At 39.7% G+C, this 20784-nt stretch overlaps 1 protein-coding gene across 1 annotated transcript; it reads right to left on the bottom strand.

The window, feature by feature from the left end:
- Positions 1-206: 206 nt before the first annotated feature.
- On the bottom strand, positions 207-20446 carry ABRAXAS2 (abraxas 2, BRISC complex subunit). The gene is made up of 9 exons (XM_074908489.1): positions 20364-20446; positions 19178-19268; positions 16165-16201; positions 13557-13623; positions 10768-10958; positions 10078-10197; positions 9341-9425; positions 7177-7291; positions 207-2436 (listed from the first exon to the last, which is right to left on the bottom strand). The coding sequence occupies exons 1-9, from the start codon at positions 20433-20435 to the stop codon at positions 1970-1972; spliced, it is 1245 nt and encodes a 414-aa protein (XP_074764590.1). The 5' UTR covers positions 20436-20446; the 3' UTR covers positions 207-1969.
- Between the last annotated feature and the right edge of the window lie 338 nt (positions 20447-20784).

Genomic DNA, 20784 nt, shown 5'->3' with positions numbered 1-20784 from the left:
CTCCAGAAATCAAGGATCTTTGTGTCAACACCATCATGAGTGTGTGCATGGAACAGTGCTACCTCCTCCCCTGTCTGTTGGATCCCCCCTAGTCCTACAGACAAACCAGCTTTAACAAATCATCAATTTTCAGCAGCATTTCCGTATTCTGGCGAGTTATTTTACCGACATGCAACCTGACAAATATTAAAATATAAGTTACAGGATTAAATAAGATTTTATTGTCACATTTAACTGCTTTGTCAGAGATGTACATTTTGCAGGTTTCTGTGTGGAATAAAAATAAAAACGGTAGTTGCCATCTTGTCAATTCTGCTTTCGACAGAGACACGTCTACAGCACCTGAAGCGCAGGTGCCTGCAGCCACCCAGTGCCGCCACCACCACAGCGAGTTCTCTGTTAAATGGATGGATGGCAACACTCCAGGACAAAATGCATCAAGTTAAGGCTAATGAGAATAACGTAAAACAGTTAAAACAGACCACTAGATGTTTAAAGGTGGAAACACTCGATGGAAGAGTGACAATTTTAACACCTCATTTTTTCCAAAGTCATTTTGCTTAATTTAGTACAGGTAAGGAGAGGCTAAGGAACAGACTTTTGCCTACATATACAACACATACTGAAATTTTAGTCTTTTGTAAATCCAATATACTTAAACTTTTAAGCAACTGCTTTGTTCTTCTGGGTGTAAACCTAGGCAGTGGTTATTCACACCTCAAAGTGATAAATGCTTAAGATAACCTCATCTTAAAACATGTATTTTCTCATTTACAGATCAGGGATAAAGTCCAATAATACAACTTCTTAGTGGCACAATTTCACATATTTTGGGCAAGTTAGTATACAAGCAGTATTTAAATAAAAATAAGTGCATCCAAACATGAAATTCTCTAAATATACCACACTTCATTTATCCCAAATGGCAATTTTCTGACAAGAGCTGTAATTCAAATTAAAATAATCATTTACACATTTCATCCAGAGGAAAAGAGGTAATAAACCCAGGGGACTCTCCAAACAATCTTCTCCTACCCTATCCCCTATTTATTACATAAAATAACTCATCTAGAAGCGTAAATCCAATATTCAGATGCAAATAAAATGCAAGAAGTAGTCTCTGATGCTTGTAATTTGCAGACTCCGAAGTCCAATCACGATGGAATTTACTACTTCTGTCAGTCATTTACTCCTGTATGTGCACTTCGTATTTATGCTAAAATAACAAATGAGACAATAAATGAGGCTAGTGTGGCATAAAGTCGTTGTAAACCCAGCGAAACCAGAATAATTCTATTTATGACATTCATTTGGATGATTTAGCAGTCATCCCACCCCCCCCACACCCTTTACAGAAAAAAAGGCAACCATCATTTTAAGTGACACACACATTCTGCTAGTAAAAAAAGTTGAAACAAACCCCTTCTCTGTTAAAAGAGCATGCCGATAGAAGGTAGACCACATCTATTCCAATCAGGCTTCTCAGAATTATCAAAATTTCTTTGCTTGCAAAGGCCAATTTGGCTTACCGTAGAAAGCTATTTTGAAGGCGGCTGATATATTTATTCCCTTTCAAAAATTAAAATTCAAGGCATGATAGTGCAAGAGGTAAGTTTTGATTTGAGAACATTACTTGTAGACTAACTGTGCTTAGTTACTACATCCCAATTTACTGTCTTAAAGAAAATACGGCAACAAAAGCTAAAGATCTCTATAAATTTCATTTTGCCTAAATTTACCAGTACATCCATGAACCTCATCAGTATTAGTACGACTTGATTATCCTAATGATTCCATTATAAAACTTGCAAAATGTATCACAAGGTGAATAAACCATCTAGTGCAAGTCTTCTACATTTTGAGTGCACAGTAATCCTGTGTAGTTCATTTCCTCCAGGTTAAATCCCCAAAATCTCTCTGTAACAATTGTGAAAAAAACAGTGTCATGTGGATTTATTTCCCCCCCCTATCAAATCTGAGAAGATTGAGTGTTCCTGGAATCACCATCAGGATGTGCCGAAGGTCGTGAATCCCTTGTCTGTGAGTATTCACTGTCAGAAGACTCCGTAGGTTCAAGCAAATTTTCGTAATCACTGTCTTCTGATTCGTCAACATTGTCACCAACCGCTCTTTGGGAAGATGGCATGGATGCTCCATTACCAGAATACTTCAATCCTGCATTTGTGGAAACATAACTGGAAGAACCTACTGCTTGAGGTCGAGGCATAAAAACATTGCTTTCTAGCAGACCATGACCGACAGTACTTTCTTGATTGGTTGCATTGAAATCGGAATAGGGAGGGGGAGGATCAGAGACGTCTGAGTCTTCAAGCGTGCAGCCTTCCACAGCAAATCCAGTGTAGGACATCCGTGGAACAAACATAGGTTCCAAGTTGTCTGTTGGCATTTGCCTGCTTAAAATTGCTTGCTGCATTCCTACAAAAGCAAAGAACATTGGTGTACTTAACGTTTACTTTGCAACATGCTTTACAAAGCCTAGCTGTTAGCTACCACACCCACCTGGCCCTTAGCTCTCCTCTCTTCTTTCTGGTGGTTGTTACTAGTGGTTCATCCCTGGCACTGCTTTCAAACTCCTGCATCTGATCTTTTCCTCTCAGTCTCCACTACTCATCTCTGGCAATTCTGATTTTCATACTGATGACGAAGACACTATCCCTAACCATCCTGTCAAAGCTTTCTTATTGCTACATCCTACTCTGAGCTTGACAAAGAATATCTTCCCTAAATTTTGCAGTGCATCCGTGAAACTCATCAGTGTTAGCCCAACTTGATTATCCTAGTAACCTAATTTCAAACTGTGTTAGAAAACAAATAAAAATGCAGCACACTTGCACTTAGTTTATGTGCAGAGTCGTCCTGTACAGTTAATTTCCTCCAGTTTAAGTCCCCTAAAAACAGCTACAGAAGTTTCCATAACCTGTTGCTCTTTCACCTCATCTTCTCTCTGTATTTCTCTGTTCCTTCTCACATCAACAAGAGGCTACACTAGGGCTCATCATGCCTGCTCCTCTCCACCGACCTGCTCCTCAGTAAGCTTGACTCCCTTTTGATCAGAGCGACATCAGCTTCTACTGTTGATATCATACCTTAAAATCACACTTGTATACTTTCTCTTACAGTGCTCCTTGTGCTAGGGGACAACCTCATGAACACTACAGCAGTTGCCTTGTCTTTTTCCCCTCAAATTATGATTTTAAAAACCTTCCCTCCCAATGTCTGCGATTAGCCTAGGGGGCTACTGAGATCCCCATGTATCACGCCCACCTCCTGCTAGCCAGAACATCTCTACTCCCATGGTATCTCATGTTTAGATTGCTAACTGGCTACCAGAGCAAGAACCATCTTCTGAACCCGTGTTTCTCTATGCCTAGCTTGCAATCCACAATCAGGGCTCTTGCACTAGTGCAGCACTGGTAAGGTACATCGCTCACTGTACCTGGAAAAGTCAAACACAATCACTGAAATCTGTTCCCTACAAAGAGCCACATGTAATGGGTAGCGCCACCACTTCTGTGCTCTGACTTGTATTTAAGTAATCGTACAGATAGACACTTGCTAGAAATAAATTTGTCCACTAAGGACAGGGTCTCTTTCCAATCCACGTGGTCTTAATCAAAGCGAGACCAAAACCCACAGATCTGTCTTGCCTTTAAGGAATTCACAGCATCTCTATGTTTCGTAACGATCAGACAGTAGCGTAAGCACTATGAAGATTAAAAAAATAATAGCTGAAGAACTCGTTAAAGAACAATTCAATGGTTAACAGTCACGTCAGAAAGATGCATCAAGATGAAGCTTCCGCAGCTCTGCACTGGAACTATACTTGCATTGACAACCTGAAGGATGGAATTTAATCAGCACATGCTTATTAAAGTTACAGATGGTACTATGCTAGTAATAGATGCATGTGTAACAGAGTATCAGAGCAGGAATTTGAAAGTGATCTTAAATGAGATGATTTGAAAAATAATTTAAGACTGACACGCACAGGAATAATGAACTGCACAAACTGCAAAATGAGGAACAATTACATCCTTCTGCAGGAAAGAAGCACAGGTTTACTGTTGATTTATGTAAACTATAAATATCAACACACATTAAGTGTGCCCAGCTGTTGAGAAACAGGTAAGTATTATTTCAGTAAGTACTGTAAAGGTTAAGACCACAACTGCAATACTATATCTAGTTTTGAACGCCACAGTTCAAAACAAGGAAAAACTGGAGAAACTCTACAAAAGAAAAGAACTCATTAAGAGTTCTAGATATCATGACCTAAGAGGAGAGAGACTGCAATAACTGGGATAATTAGAGAAGACTGAGAAAACAGTTTCAGTCTTCAAATATACATAAAAGGCTGCTGTGGAAAGGTAAGCAGAAGACTACTTAAATTAGACATGAGGAAAAGCTTCCTTGTTTTTTTAAGCACTGGGAGAGACTTAAGTTTTCAACTGGTTTCTAACTGGTTATTAACCTCCAAATATCTGTCAGAATTGACACTGGTGTATGTAAAGCTGCCTTGCAGCTAGGCGATAGACAAAATGCTATCAGCTCTTCTTACTCTAACACCATACTTCTGGAAAAAGCAAAAAATCAGGGCAGAAGAGTTCCTTTAGTCGAGTCAATGAGATCTCTCTTCAGTAATAAAAAGAGCATATTCCCTCAGCGGCTACGTAAGAGCACTCCATTTTTGGTCCACAATATGAGAACTGCAGTGGGAGATCTCCTGGCATCTGGGAAATGCACAGCACTCACTATACCCCAGAACACGCTGCTATGTGTAAAAAATTATTTCAGTGATTCAGCAAGTAAAGTCGCAACTGACTTTTATACTGGAGTGCTAAAGTCATAACCTGTTAACCAAGAGTTTGCAAGAATAACAAGCATTTACACAACACTACCGCAGGAATTTGAATCAAATGCTCCCTTTTCCTCCAGCTCAGAGAATGATTAACTGGAACATTTAACTCACTAAAAACAAGGAAATTCTCCCGATATTGAGAAAGCGAGAGAACAGAAGGCCAGCTTCAGTATTTAGCTACTCACATCTAAAAATATTGCAGAGATACAAGCTGCATGTTTTCTTGTTTCAGCCCTCTCACATGATTATCTGCTCTGGCATAAATTTTCAGCCCGGCATTTGCATCTCACTGGTAGTATCTAGAGGCTAGCACCGACTGCTCTTCCTCCTCCTCCCCCATCTTTTGCCATATGGGCTGGGATCAGCTCCAGTCACACTAAATACCCATCTCTACTTCTCGCTAGCTCGCGTAGTAGCATTTCCCTGGCTGCTTCATCTACAGCCAAGCAGGAAACAGCCGTGACTCATGCCACTTCCATCTTTCAAATGGTCTGCGGCTGATGCTGGCTCTTTATTTTATCTTTGAGGTTCAGAGAAGGAAGAACCTGGGCTGCCAGATCAAGCTTTTCTCTAAAATGTTCATGTGATAACAGTACCTCGCTGCCTGAGAAAATAAAAAGTCATAACACAGAGGGGCCTATTGCAGAGTTTAGCATGTTAACCCATCTAAGCCATCTTTTTGTCTCAGACACAGCTTTAGATAACAAGACACACAAATAATAAAAACCATCTTGTAGCTAAAATTACAAACTTTGGTTATTTGCTTATCATTTCAAAACACAGAAAAAAGTAGTAGAGTTTGCTGAAATACGTAATTTGCTTATGAATCGTTTTTTTAAAGTATTACTTTCCATTTGCCCAGTCTCTGATCCTACTCTCTACCTTCAGTCTTCCCTTACACTCACAAATTAAATTAGATCAGCAGTATCTCCTTGGAAAGCCTCAAGCTCTTCACAAAACCTCTCTACTGCTAAGCAAAAGTCTCCTGAAACCACATGCAATTTTGAAGAAGGAGGGACAGTGTGGCAACCAGCCAAGTATGCTCACACAATAAGTCTCACCCATTCAGAAAATTATGGAGCAGCAAAAAATAGATGAACACACACCTGTTACTGGCTTTCCCTACCAGTCCTAAATACATACTATGGACACTTGTACTGTTAATACAGAATGCAGAACTGACCCTAATAAAACCATGGATTTTTAATAGGACTTATTTGCACCATGGAAACTTAAACTCAATCAGCTCAATATAGGTCTTCAAAACACAGCAGAAGTAATTTCTGCATTCAGAGCTTCACTAGAAATAGAAGACTGTTATGCTTGTGTTGCCTTGAATAAATCAAAGGATTACGTGATTCAGCTTCCCCCCAAATTAATCCCCCTAAGAGACTGCAAGACGGACAGTATTTTAGTAGCTTCATGGAATTAAAACTATTACAGATTGAAATTCATACCAGTGATGATCTGGTACTCGAAACAGGTAGGCAAATTCCAACAATATTTTGCATTTAAATAATTTCTTCCACTTTCTAGCAGGCACTCCTGAAGATAAGAATGACCGCAAAATGGAGAAAATACAGAAAATGTTGACTAAACTAGGATTCAGCAACTATGAAGCAGAAGAGGGAGAAGGAAAAAATATAGATGGTCTCCTCTAAATGAGTGGTGAAAAACTTTGTACATTCACCGAAAGCTACAAGGTCAAAAATCATCTAGACAACACTGCTGATTATCTATGCCAATGTTCATCACCTAAGCACTCGTTTTACTTTAGCCAGTTTGTCTCCAAACTGATCTCTGACTTCACTGGTGCTGGGCTTGTATTTGGAAATAGGGTTGGGCGGTGGGAAAAGGAATGAAGATTTCAAAAAAACCACTGACAGCTACTGGCCTAGACAGACAGTACCCCGTTTCTGTGTAATACTTCAAGAGGAATCTCTCCACTGCTTAGATTTGCTTTTTCCATTCCTGGCTTTGCTCCACTTTTCCTTTTCTACAGATGATCTTTTCCAGTGTTATTTCCAGAACTGACTTCCTCGTTCTTTCTCTGCAGCTTTGTCTCTCTCCTGTGTTTTAAGTTTGCTAATGTTGGATGACTCCTACAGAAATATCTGCAGTACACACACTTTCACAGGTATCATTCAATGTAAATCCACCACACACCCTTCCCAACGTTATTTTTTTTTTATTTTGCTATGAGTTATCAAGAATACAACTTAAAATAATTCCACAAAACATTTTGTCCTTACAGCATCTGCTTCTTCTGAAAGAAAAAAAATTAAAAGGCAACTTACTTATTTCTTGTTCTTTTTCATTCTTCTTTTGTGCGATTTGCCTTTTCAACTTGTTTACATCAGCTTGAAAAGATTCAACAACACGTTCACTTTTTTCTACATCTATACATACTGCCTAGGAGAAAAACATAAGATACGCTGAGATTTTGCAAAAATACACGAAGGACTTTCATTACAACATTAATACAGCCAATACCAGACAAGAAGCCATTAAATGCTCAATACTAAGAGCAGGAGTTAACTGTATCAGAGCATAATATTCCACTTGGAGATCATTTTCTTTACTGGCTGTTGCCAGTTCTCAACTGCTGCATGATAGGAAAAGCATTCCCACATAACACATCATTACAGGCAGATTTGTAATAAAATCCAAAATTAGTTCTTCCTGCTTGGAAAAGATTTATTTTTTTTTCTAAATATCTGTTGTTAGCACAATAATGATACTACAGTAGAATGATTTTAACGTGTAGCATGAAGGTGCATACTTTTTGTACCAGACCAAATTCAAACATTGCTATGAAGCAGCTGACTCAAGCCAACTGTCCTGACCTGATCTCCTAACTGATACCTCCATTAAATAAACAAGACCCACAGATTTTTTCAGTAAGATTTCCCTATACTGGTTAGGAAATGAATGTGAAATTTTCATAGAAGAATCTCAGTTTAAAAACAGTTCTGAATAATATTGATTTCTTTTTTGATCTAAACATGTTATACTGGATATTGTTTACTTCTTCAAAAATTATTAACCATCATCATTAAACATGACCAGTTTTGAAGAGTACACAACTCTAAAAGCACTGATGAGTCTTAATCAGTAAGTCAATAGTCATTTACTGTTTCTTCTCTAAAAGGTTACTGTTAGTGATCTTACAGAGTTGAAAAAACATTAGCTATGCTTACAGTTCTGTATTTATTTTTTTAGAAGCTGATAAAGTTTAAACCCTCCCAACTAACTGGTGAATAATACAAATACATATGCATCAGCTGCTTTACCATATAACTTATTTCCAGTCCTATAACATTCTCTGTGAAAGTCACCGTAAAGATGAAAGTTCCTCAGGTTAGGTAACACCTAAGTTACTTTTAAGCTCTGTAAACAATGTACAGGAGCATGATTTACATGGTGAAATATAACCAAGTCATAGTTTCAACAGGTAGGAAGACAACTCCGTGATGATGCTACATTTTCCATTTTTCTAGACACTAATTCGAACGAGAGCAAGAGCACGAAGGGATATATGCGCCCTTGGCAAAAACAGTGTTACAGAATAATACCATTAGCTAATGGATAGACCTCTGAAAAGAAACATTCACGTCTCCTGAAGCCAGCACGAAAGCTGTCTGCCTTCTTCTTGCAAGTTCCCCATCTTACAAGGCAGGCTGGAAAGTAGCAACTTCCACGGAGAAATAGTTCTCCTGCACAAGGAGGGGCAGGGGATGGCTGGAGCCAGCACTGCCTTGTTCTCTGCTCTACTTGCCAACCAGCAAGGCCAAGCTGGAGCAGAGACAACAAATCCCTCTGGAGCAGATGTAAGGGGAAAGCCTGGCAATAAGCTGGGACTACAGCACAATTAGCAGATGTGTGTGCTCCTGAGGCAGCACAGCTAGGCTGCTCTTCACACAGGACAAGCTGTGAATTGACAAGCTTACATTTAGTAGATTTGACACTCAAGGCACTTTCAGATGCTTTGCCACGTTTGGAGCAGGATTCACTCATGCTCTACACAAAACATTCACAAGTTTTAAGTAACAGATGGAGCTCTTTGCTGCATGCTACATACCAAGAGCCAGGAGTCATTTTTAAACTCACACAGGCAAGCCTTTAAACTTGTGCAAATCTCTACAGCCTTCAGCAAGGCTTTCCTTCAACACATACTCTTAAAAATAGCTAACGTCTCCCAGAAATCACTAAGCATTAAATCATTCTTACTTGCAAAAGAGAAAGAATTGATGGTGTTTGCATCAACCACTTTTACAGCATCCACTGCAAATGCACACATTAAATTAATAATGAAATGTGTCCGTTTCTAAGTCAGACTTATTTTCCTACAGTTCATGATAAATGGTTTATGAGCTCTAAAAATCTCCATCTCCTCCACTCCTGGTTTAACCAAAGGACAAAAGATGCCAATACTGACCAATATTAAGTAAAGGAAATTACCTGTACTTTTTCCTGAAGTGCATTATAAACCTGATATATAGCCCTGATGTCCTTCATCACTCCGTCTTTGTCAAAAAAATCAGTACTAAAAAAAAGCAGAAATCGTTAGTTAAAAATGACAACACAAGTAGCTCACGCTGTCTTTGAATTGCTGTTAAGCAGTCTATCACTATGCTTCTAAAATGTATTTTATATTGCTAAAAACATATCATACTCTCAAGAACCAAAATTTGGACAGCAGCATATTGAATACCAAAATTCCTTCTGGAACAATAAAGTCCCATTTGAATGAGATTAAACTTGTGCAGAAATCTTTAAGCTTGTATAATTTTATTGTTAACAGTCAGAAGAGTTACTTTGCATTTACAGCATTTAATTAAAATTATTTAAGAAAAACAACAAGACTTCAACACTTCCAAGTCAGAGTTCAAATTTTAAACCAAGCTTGCACAGAGAATCCCTTGAGAGGGGTGGAAATCAAGTAAGAAACTTCCAGCCAGAAGGCCCACAGCACCAACTGGCCATACCAACTCTGCTTTTCTGATTACTGCACCGTGTCCTCTTTGTTCTTCTGAAAGATTCAATTCTAAGCAGGAAAAAAGCACACTAAAAACTGACAGTTCTCCTCTAGAACTAGTTTTTTTCCTGCTTGAAATGCGTATTTGCAGTATTCCTTGGAAGCTACAGAACAGAGAGCTTGATGACTGTTCTTCACCTTGCAAATGAAAAATCCTTACCCGTGTTCCTTAATAACTTTGGCATAATTCTGAGAAGTATTTGGCACTGAAGAAACTTTGTATTCCTGTTGACTAGTGTTGCCTAGATTAGGAATAGTAAGTGACACCCTTTGATTATACCTGTAGAGAAAGGTTGGAAAGACTTATTTCAGATTCAAAAGATTATGTACAATAGCCCTGATACTACCCCATCTCTGATGATCAAAACTCATCTAATTTTAAAGCTTCTGCGTTAGGTTTATTATAAAAGCTTCTAAGTATTAGAAATTGGGTTAAAAATAAATAAATGCACGATCAAAAACTCCCTTAAGATGGACCTACCTCTGTACCTCTTAGAACCTTTTAATTGTTCATTCAAACTGCCAGATACAAGAGGAGTGAAGCTACATTCAGGCCGATTATAAGAAACATGGTACTGACATCTGGTATCTCTTAAAAGATTTTTTTTGCTGTCTGAAGATTTAAAGACTGAAAAGAACTTTTGCTCGTCCCAATACTTTTGTTTATAAATTATTTGCACAGAAAAAAAAAAGCTGTCATCGATATCAATCATACACCAAGACACTTGACAAACACAAAGCTTTCTTTACACGTAAACTGCACAAACTTCAAAATAGTTTAGAGTATAAAGAATAGCAATAAGGAGCAGAACAAAAAATGAGGATTGGTTCATACACAGAGATTGCTTACCTTCGGTTTGGTCTAAAAAGCACATATTCTAAAGCGTGTGTTGAGTTATTTGCAGTGGAAATGAAGCTGAAGAGAAGGAAGACAAGATCAGGCACTCCAAGAATGTGTGTCAGCTGTTTATGAATGATGTGCTCTCTATAAGACATCTGCTGCTGAGTGTTTCTCCTAAATCGGTACCATCCAATAACGTTCTGTAATCAAAGTACATCAGAAAAAAACCCCAAAGTATTAACAGAGCTACAGATTTACCTTCTGATAATAAAGTTACTAAATCTGTGGTATCACATGAGTTAACCAATAGCTTTATTACAACAAAATCAGACCGAATTACTAGAGGCTGGCATCTATTAAATTACCCCAAACAAGTGCCATCCTGTTACAACTAAGCTACCAATCGCTCAACCTTATTGTGCTACAAACACCTGTGTGTCCTCGGTGGCATTCAAAATCCCACTTCCAATATACTTCAATTGTTTAATTTTAGCAACAAACCTTGGAGCGTCTTCAAATTATTAGATTTGAGCTGTTTTCAAACACAGCAGATGTGGGTTTTCTTAAGCCTAAATATTTCAACCGCCTATTCACTTGTATTGATTTGTAAGACATTTTGGGGCTTCACAAACATATTTGCAAATTCGTGTCTGTTCATGAGACATATGGGATTAATCTGCTGTGTACAACAAGAAAATTATCTCATTGTGTATTGAATTGTGAAAGATTCATATGTACATCAGATAAGACCCATTCTAATTCAATTATTATTTTGAATGCAACATGCATTAAACTCCTTTATTTCATGTAAACTAACATTTAATTTAAGAGATTAACGAAGAAGGACACATCATTAACAATTTGGTTTAGGAAGAGTCCTAGGAATAGGCACTATCATGCAGTGATGCATTAAGGCTGCATGAATACATTCAGTGGAATAAAGCAGATTCTACATATTAAGCAATGACTCCTGTGTTAGACAAAAAAGTGGAAGTACTGGTTTTAACTTTTTGCACTAAATCTGCACAATTACTTAGTCTGAATGTAATAAAATGTGCTTAGTTTGCTAACAGAAGAGAATACAAGACTCTCTTGTTCCTGGACAGCAGTATTTTTTTTCTTTGTTGATATTATGACAATTAAGGTAATTAAATCTGTGGTGCCTTAGTCACATGACACTTGCAAATTCTAATTTCTCCAGTTTTGCCTATTTCCCACCACAAATAACACATCTTGCCAGAGTCTCCCTGCAAAGTTGGTCCTAACAAAACAAAATTCAACTGAAAACTAGTGGGAGACAAACATTTTTTAATTATGTTTTTTTGCGTTGTCTCCTGAAGGGGAACTTAATATGCCCTGTAGTGTTCTAGAGTAGAGTTACGGGGTTACAGAATTCAGGATCTGAGACTGGAAACTCACTCCATCATCAGCATAAAGACACACACGTCTGTATGTATAAATATACACACAAACCACCTATGTACTCAGCATAAATACGTTAGTATACATAGAGGACTATTTTGAGAGCATTTGCTGGAAGAAACAGGAAAAAAAAAAAAGCATTACAATCATCAATGTTGCAGAAGGTGCATGGATTTAGGATTTGCTACCCTAAAGATCCCTCCTCAGTGTACAAGCCTTGTCTGTAAGCAAAAGCCCACAGCTCAGGTGGGTAAGGTGACCCAAAAGTAAAGACTGCAAATTCAACTGGCAATTGAGCAACTGCCATCACACACTTTGCATGCTGATGATCAATTCACACAGTAGCCATTTTTACTCAGAGTAGTCCAAGTTACACTCGAGCTGCCCGTGAAGGACAGAAATCCCCAAAACTCAAGAGGCTGTGCCTTGACAGTTGGCTGTGCTACTGGTGAAATGCAGCCAGCAGTGCCACACGCAGGTGAAGTGACACTGCTTTGCTGCTGCTTTGTAAAAGTCAAAACAAGAAAAAAAAAAAAGTCCTCCATTGTACTAGCTCTGGCACTAACCAGACCTCGTGAGCCAAATTCATGGAGTAGTGATGGTTTCCTGCTAGGTCTAACGAGGTCCACAGTTGCCACAAATTGAAGCATGCAAGCCAGTCATCTGTCTTTGTGCCAGAGCAAGCTGACTGGTGGATTCCCTTCGTTACAATAGGAACCACACCTTCAGCTCTGCTCTTTGATGTATTAGCGCATGAGAACTTCTGATTCAATTACTTGATAATTAGAAAGATAGAGCACAAGTATGGAACGAGATGAAACATTGAAAAAAAAGTTTGACTCTTCTCCCAAAAACTACTAAAAGTTAATATTCTTAACAGTAGTTGTGCTACTAACAACATATGTATGACAAAGCTAGGACAACACACCTGACACAACCAATAGAACAGTTTTTCCAGTTTAAAACAGCGCAAAAATTCAATTACAAGGCTATATCATTACAACTCTTTCACATGAACTCTTTAGAACAGAATTACATATCAGCTAAGCTTTTGTTGGTTGCAGCAGCAGAGTACACAATCATGATGCTACATGTTTAGCTCAGAAATTTGAGTGGGTTAATACCAGCCCTTCACTTTTGGAGGCTAAAACTTAAATCCTTTGCATTTCTTCAGGGTATTTAGACATTGTCCCCAATTTAATCTAAGTACCATAAATCCACCAACTTCAGTAGAGGATAAGCCTTGGGTCAAAGCAAAACATCAGATTTGTGAACCAAAGTATTTCTACTAATTAATTATCTTCATTTGTTTTCCAAAACTGCTCTAATTATATCCTCTAATGACTAGAACAGGAGGAAAAGATAGAAAAACTTACTTTTCTTCGGTCTTTAAGAATCCTGTCCAAACTCTCCTCATTAACCTTGCCTGCATAGTCATAAAAGCTTGAACCAAAAAAGGAAGAGAGAAAGGTAGGTACACAGTTTACACACACACACATTATACATAAAAATTTCATACTTTGAGTGTTCTCCAAATAGATGGCACTCTATACATTTCAAAGCAACTTCTACAGTTTTACCTTTAGCAACTCAGGTCAGTATTCCTACCACCACCTACCTAGGGTGTGACTGCACACCTAACAGACAGGCGGTTGCTTATGGAAGAAGGTGCAGAGCATTTAAATTAGATGTGTGAGACTAGCTGGTGTGAAAATTCTAACCACTTTCAGACCACTAGTAATGAAATACAAGATGTCTGTCATTATTAGTTTTAAAATGCTTTCATTGTGCACATTAGTTTGCTGCCTAGTATTTCACTGGCAGCCCCTGCAAGGGGTATGTAGAAAAATGGACTGTGTAATTTTATTTTGACCAGCATTCTGTAAAACCCTGCTTTGATAATAAGAGGCCTAGAAGAAAGAAGAAAGGAAAGCAGGGCCATTTTACGTGCAACTACAAATCAATTTCTTGAGCTCCAGTCCTGCAATTAGACTCACATGATTGGACCCTTGAAGCCAAAACAGTTATATTGAGGTCAGCAAGAATCCAAAGTGTCACAGTCCTTCCACATGGCTCTGCTTACAGAATCAAGGCCCAAACCCTGACAAGTTGTTATTTTGAGGACACAACAGATTTAAGAATTTATAAATCTATCTACACAGATAGATATTTAAAAATTTATAAACCTGTCTGCACAGGCAGGTTTATAAATTCAAGTAGATCACACTTCATGATAAAATGAAAAACATTTGAAAATAGATTCCTCCTTGACTTACCTGCCAAGTCCTTAGTCTCTTTGAAGAGCTGATATCACTAACACCTAAAGCAGTGCAGGAAAACACTGTTTTAGAGGTCTATGATCTCAACTCTTGTGTGTAGGGGTAAAAAAACCATCAAAACCAGAAAATCCTGAGCTCAGTACTTGGTTGGTAAATAAGGGTGGAAATAAAATTTGTTTTAAGATGCAACTTTTTGTGACTATTAAGACTACAACTAATTACTAATTTGAGAGACTGCATATTTGCATAATCTTTTCAATTCATGTTCACAATATTTTCACATTCTTGTAAATAGCAGATATCCAATTCTTTCTATGCTTTAGAATAATTTTATTATGGGATGAGCAACTAGTATGTAACAAAACACCTTCATTTGAAAACTGCAGACAAATAAATCAGTCCTTTTAAAATCCTTGCTTCTTATTCAGCTCCCACGCGTTGGTAAAAGCACAGGAACCAGGCCTGCTATACTCAACATCAGCAGGGCCAGCTTACAAGACTACAGAGCAGATGAGCAACAGGCCTCTCAGACTGGCTGCCCTGAAGTCAAAAGGATAAGGTAGAATGTCCCAAAAATCAGCATCCGCTGCAGCTAACGGAACAGAGAAACCAACAGCATGCTCTGCTACCGATAAAAGCTGTATGAGCTGTGAGAGTTTTCCCCTGTGCTCTGAAGTAAATAAATTCAGCAGTGTTCTTGTGCAGAAAGCATGCAGTGAAGTACAGACTTCTTCCCCTTCCTCCATCAGCTCAGTTACTAACAATCAATTTCTTGACTGGGGAGCAGCAGTAAACGTGATCGGTTTTGATATACGCTGCACAAAGCATCTCTGGGAACCAGAGAGAGTCTGCTAGACACTGGGATGTTATCTTCATGTGTAGAGTCTCTAGCACTTAAATCACTGGGTTAAGAGTACCCTCTCTGTAATTCTCAGATAGCAAGTGAGAGACTGCAGCTCTTCTCTCCAACGTACCCAACGTCAATCATATCGTCCAAGGTACTGTGTCGTCTTAATCAGCTGGAAATTTCTACATAAAGAGATTAATTGGGAATTCCTTCTAAAAAGAATTTATATCTAGACAGCAATTTAGAAGCCATCACTGCATAACAAGTGAAGACTACAGAGAAAAGCTACATGTAGACGGAGGCTGCTAAATAGAATATATTAGACCTATATTTAAGTTCTGGAGTACAGGAGATCAGAAGGCAAAAATACTAGTAAGATGAAAGTTTCAGAATAATTAGTTAGTGTGAGTCAGTACAACTAACTACAAACCAACTTTTTAACCCAGCAAGTTACTAAGGTTAGGACACACAAGGTGTTCTGTGACCCACCAGACCCAAGCAGAGCTGACCTAATACAATAATTTAAACTGGTTTTGATAGTCATCCTAATTATCAGAGTGATATGATTTGATCTGACTTCTATCCTACCGCCACTAACTACCTGAGTTGGAAATTAAAAAATAGAGATAAATAAGCCTGTACTAGCTACTTTGGCACCCTTTCTAACTTAGGGTAAGGGCTACTAAAACTGTAAACTCATTCTCATGGTTGGTGCCATCTACGTGCACTTCTGTATTATCACAAGATGAGCAAACAATGCAAGCACTGGTAGGTACATTTGCAATTCTAATATATTTCAGTGAGCTACCTATTTTTACATTCTGCAGCCAACACAGGAAGACAAGAGAAAATGCTTACCTAAAGAGTTTGGAACAAGGCTCATGGTTATGGATTTCTGCAACAACAAACAAACAAAAAAAAAAAGAGACAGATGTCCAACAGGCTCAAGGTAAAGAGAAATTACAGTGGCATATCTTGGATGAACTTTCCACATCAGGGCTATTGAGCAAATAAACATTTGTGTCAGACCACACACTGCCCTTCATGTCTCAACAACGCTTGATGACACAGCACCATACCTGGAAAACCAGCTTCTCTAATCTGCCATTTTACAGAGGAAACTGTATTAGCAAGAAGCAAGGCATACACTTGCTCAGATACACACTTTTGGTCCTATTTTATAGTCTAACCTCCTCCAAGGCACTTAGGATTTTTTTTCTTTCATTTTGATAAACCTTTCTACAACAGTTTACTTGCATTCATACACACTCTTTATTACTGCAGCAATGTATTTAAAAAAGGAATGGGGACGTGAATCACTGAAATGTTATACATTGGAATATTTAAAGAAGCAAGGCAAACAGAACCTATGATGAGAAAAGGGGTTGAATGCCACTCCAAAACAGATAGCTGCAGTTTATAATTTTGTTAAATGAAGTGTTAAAAAGTTGTAGAGTTTGTAATAAATGCTAAGATGCTTATTTAAACAGCAAAGGTTATAACATGTCAGTAATCTCAGAGAAGAGCGAGAAAAGAGCAAAAATCCAATCTACGTTATCTCTAACACCAAGCATGACTTACTTTTTTGTGGTGTTTAGTACTTTAAAGTTCTCTGCTCTGACTTTTTACCAAATACAGTTATTTCTTCATATTAGTATACCTTGATCACATAACTTTTGTCTGAAACTGTATTTGCTCAGGCTGAATAGAACTTCTGTAGCAACAGTATTTCAAGCTCCTGTATCAGAACCCCACTGGAGGGTTTAGCAACAACTTTGTTTAGACTCTTCCTTCCTGGAGGGTGACTCACCACCTGCTGTTCTGAAAGCCACAGGCTGCTCATGATTGCCATCTCAGCAGAGTCAGAATCAGATCACAATTCCCAAGAACAACAGACTACACACATTAGCATCTCAGCATATTTAGCCACTATCAAAACAAGGCCCTGAATATCCACGGCAGGCATACTGCCTGAAATCGGACATTTTCACTGGTAAAACTCCTCATAATGCACCCGTTAAGTTACTGACTTCATTTGGAATTGTTTAAAAGTCTATCAACCCTGTTTTCACAGTGACATACAGGATTCTGTGGAAACGAGCTGCTAAATAAAGCCAGTGAATGTAATTATTCCAGCTTAGACCCATGCTTTCCAGCAAATATATTGACTACAATGGCTGAGAATACATACTTGAGTCTCGGGTTGTTACATTGCCACACGGACCTCATCATTTGAAAAACAGGAAGCAACAAGCCTACTGCTCAGAACACATGAAGCAGCCATCATTCTAAATTTAAGTTTTACACAGTGCCTTCTTTTTATATATATATATATAGTACCTACACTATATATACACACACATATACTCAAACACCATCACTAAGCTTTGAGACAGCAGACACATAAGAATGTTAAATTCATCTGTGACAACAGTGCCACAAAACTGTCAATGTCAGTTCAGGAGTTGAACTGGGAGATCAAGAGTTAATATCGATGAATAAATATTGAAGTAAAAATTTGGTAAACAAAAAAAAAATATCCAGAAGATCTCCAGGGGCGTGTAATTTCCCCTTTCAGAAAATAACTGTCACCAAGAATGTGACAAAAGAGTTATCTAAAAAGGGAATAATTTTTAACACCACAAACACTTGGTTTATGAAACTACGCCGAGACCGCAGTTGGTGACATTACTGTATTACACTGTCAACAATAACTAAGATCAGTTACCACTGAATAGTAATGTCTAGTTTTCTCTGAACAGACACAGCTATCAGCTGCCTGCCTTTATACAATACTTTGGTAGTGATTATACACACAAAAAATCCTATGCCTTTATTTTTTGTAATTTAGCTCAACTGACACTTCACACAGTCAATTTATCACCCATATTTTCTTAGGAATAACCAGAACAGGAAACTACTTAACCTTATGGATTCTTGCCTACACAACCATCACTACTTCCAGGCAGCAAGTATCACAAGATGCAACACAGTACACACTTTTGCAGATCCTCAGTTCTGTATCAGGGTAACATCTGGGAGTCAATCACAAGATGTTTGTCTATTAGCTAAGCTTTATGCAGACTCTGCTATGCCATCTGAAATCAGATCCACAAAGCCAGGTACGTACACATTCAGGTTTTTAAAGAGGGTTTAGATGCATTTTAACATCAGGTTACATATATGTAAACAAAAAAGGCATTTTTTTGCAGGGGTTTCCTATTTGTTATAAACCATAGAGCTAAAAACATGCAACAGCTTCTCACTTGCATATAAAAATATCTACTTCAACCAACAACACTTAACAGCAAGATCTTAGATCTCCTTTCACTTTTCACAACAACAACAAATCAGCTGTACAGTCCTTGTGCTTATTAATCAAGTAAATTGTTTGACAAACACTGCTTGGGAAACCTTGCTGTGACAGTTTATGATGTCATCATCTATCAGCCGTCCATCCAAACCCTCTACTGGAAATGTAGCCCCTTTCAGTATTAGGAAATCAAGCAACGCATTTATTTTATTTTGAGCATATGCTTGTATTTAGGCAATGACATCAAGCTGGAAACTACCTGCAGGACCAAAGCCAAATAAATCATATCTCCATCATGAAATGCAGGCAAATGTCTTCAAGGAACAATCTCTTCTCACAAAAAGAGATGCATAAAACCCCCATAATCTAGCAAAGGATTGATTCTTTTCCATACATCTCAACCACAAGCACACAAATACTAAAGCAAATGCGATTCTGAAAGACCAGAACACCTTGTGCTGGTCTCACAAATGAGGTAATTCTTACTGAATTGTTGCACTGAAAATTGAAAAACTGAGCAGTACTTCTTTCAGGATTACTCAAAGTTCTGTTACTTACCAATCACTTGTAGAAATTCAGTATTGCTGATCTGTGAATCACTAATGCTAAAGGTCTCTTCTTGTCTCACCTCTCCTAACAGAAATCCCTCCTACAATTTTAAAGGAAAAAAGAAAGAATAAAAATAGAAAAAAACCACTATACAGTCACTTACTCTAACTTTCTTAGATTAAATAAAAGAATTAAAACAAAGATTTAGTTTGAAATACATACCCGAGCTTCACTAAGCCCTTAAGTTTACTGAGACCCATTTTCTGATTTACCGACACCCTTTCACAACACAACAGGAACAGGTTGTCTGAAAATAATATTCTACCAAAAAGCTTTTGCGGGTAACACAAAATTCATACAAGGCAAACACAGATTACGTAAAGGAGTGCTCTGCCTCCAGTCCCAGCTACGCAGGCAGATGGTGGATGAGGAGGAGGCCTGTTCTACCAAAGCTAACGGGAAGTGGAGTTTACATCTGCAGAGGTTTATTCATTTACATATGGAGATTGTGCTGGACCTTGAACAACACCAGGGATCATAAAACTCAGAAGGTAACTTAAAGTCATCTTTTATTGTCCATCCCCGCCCAAAATGAGGAAGGAGAATAAGCAGAATCAGGTGCTTTCCGCACAAGCATGGAAACGGCGATGCATCGTTTCCTGGTGCAGAGATACCGGAGCACGCCCAGACCAGAAGTTTGTCAACAGAACGGAGGGACTGAGGAACACCGCCGGTTCTGCACCGTAACCGGGGTTAGTTACCGGTGCTGGAAAGCCAGCGTTACTGCAGCGTACACCCACACTCCCGCAGCTTTTAAACACGCGTTTTCTACCTCCAACCGATTTCCTGCGTGGCGGGGTGCGGCCCCCGGCCCCCCACACCCAGCCCTACGATGCCCCAGAGGCGCAGGGCGGCCGACGGCCCTGCCAGCAGCGGGACCCAGCGGCTCTGCCAGCCACCCCCTCCCAAGCCGGGACCGGGCGATGGCCTAGCAGCCCCCACAGCCACCTCTGCCAGCGAGGGGCACCTCCGTGTCGCTGGCAGAAGCCGAGCGGGACAGTTACCCCTCGGCCGGGGCCCAGCCGGCGGCGGCTCGGCCCAGCCGCTGCTCGGGGATGGAGACGAGCCCCGGAGCGCAAGAGACACCCCGCCGCGCCGGGGGGAGGAGGCGGCGGCCGCAGCTCCGGACACCTACGTGATCGGCGCTGCTGTTGGCGCTGTAGTAGCAGACGGAACTGAACGTGTAGCCCGAGATGGAAGCCGCCATGATGGAGACCACCGCCGCCGCCGAGACCACAAGCCACCGCGCGGGCCCTCGGCCACGCCCACTTCCTGCCGCGGCGCGGGGGCTGCTGGGAAGTGTAGGCGGGGGTGGGTGAGCATGGCCGCCGTCCCGGGCCGGCTGCGGGGGCCGGGGCCCGGCTCCGTGCCCCGGGAGCGATCTGGGCGGCTTGGGCAGGGCGCTGCGGCCTCCTGCCGGGCCGGAATGGGGGGGGGCAGGCGGCCGGGAGCCCGTCACCCGAGGCTGGGGCCTGCCTGGGCTTGCGGTGGGATGCGCACCCAGTGCGGGCGGGCCGGCGGGTGTTACCGGGAGAGTGCGGGGAGAGGAGCGAGCG

The sequence above is a fragment of the Athene noctua genome, chromosome 5, assembly GCF_965140245.1.
Source record: "Athene noctua chromosome 5, bAthNoc1.hap1.1, whole genome shotgun sequence".
Classification (NCBI taxonomy): Eukaryota; Metazoa; Chordata; class Aves; order Strigiformes; family Strigidae; genus Athene; species Athene noctua.
This window is presented reverse-complemented; position numbering and strand designations above follow the sequence as displayed.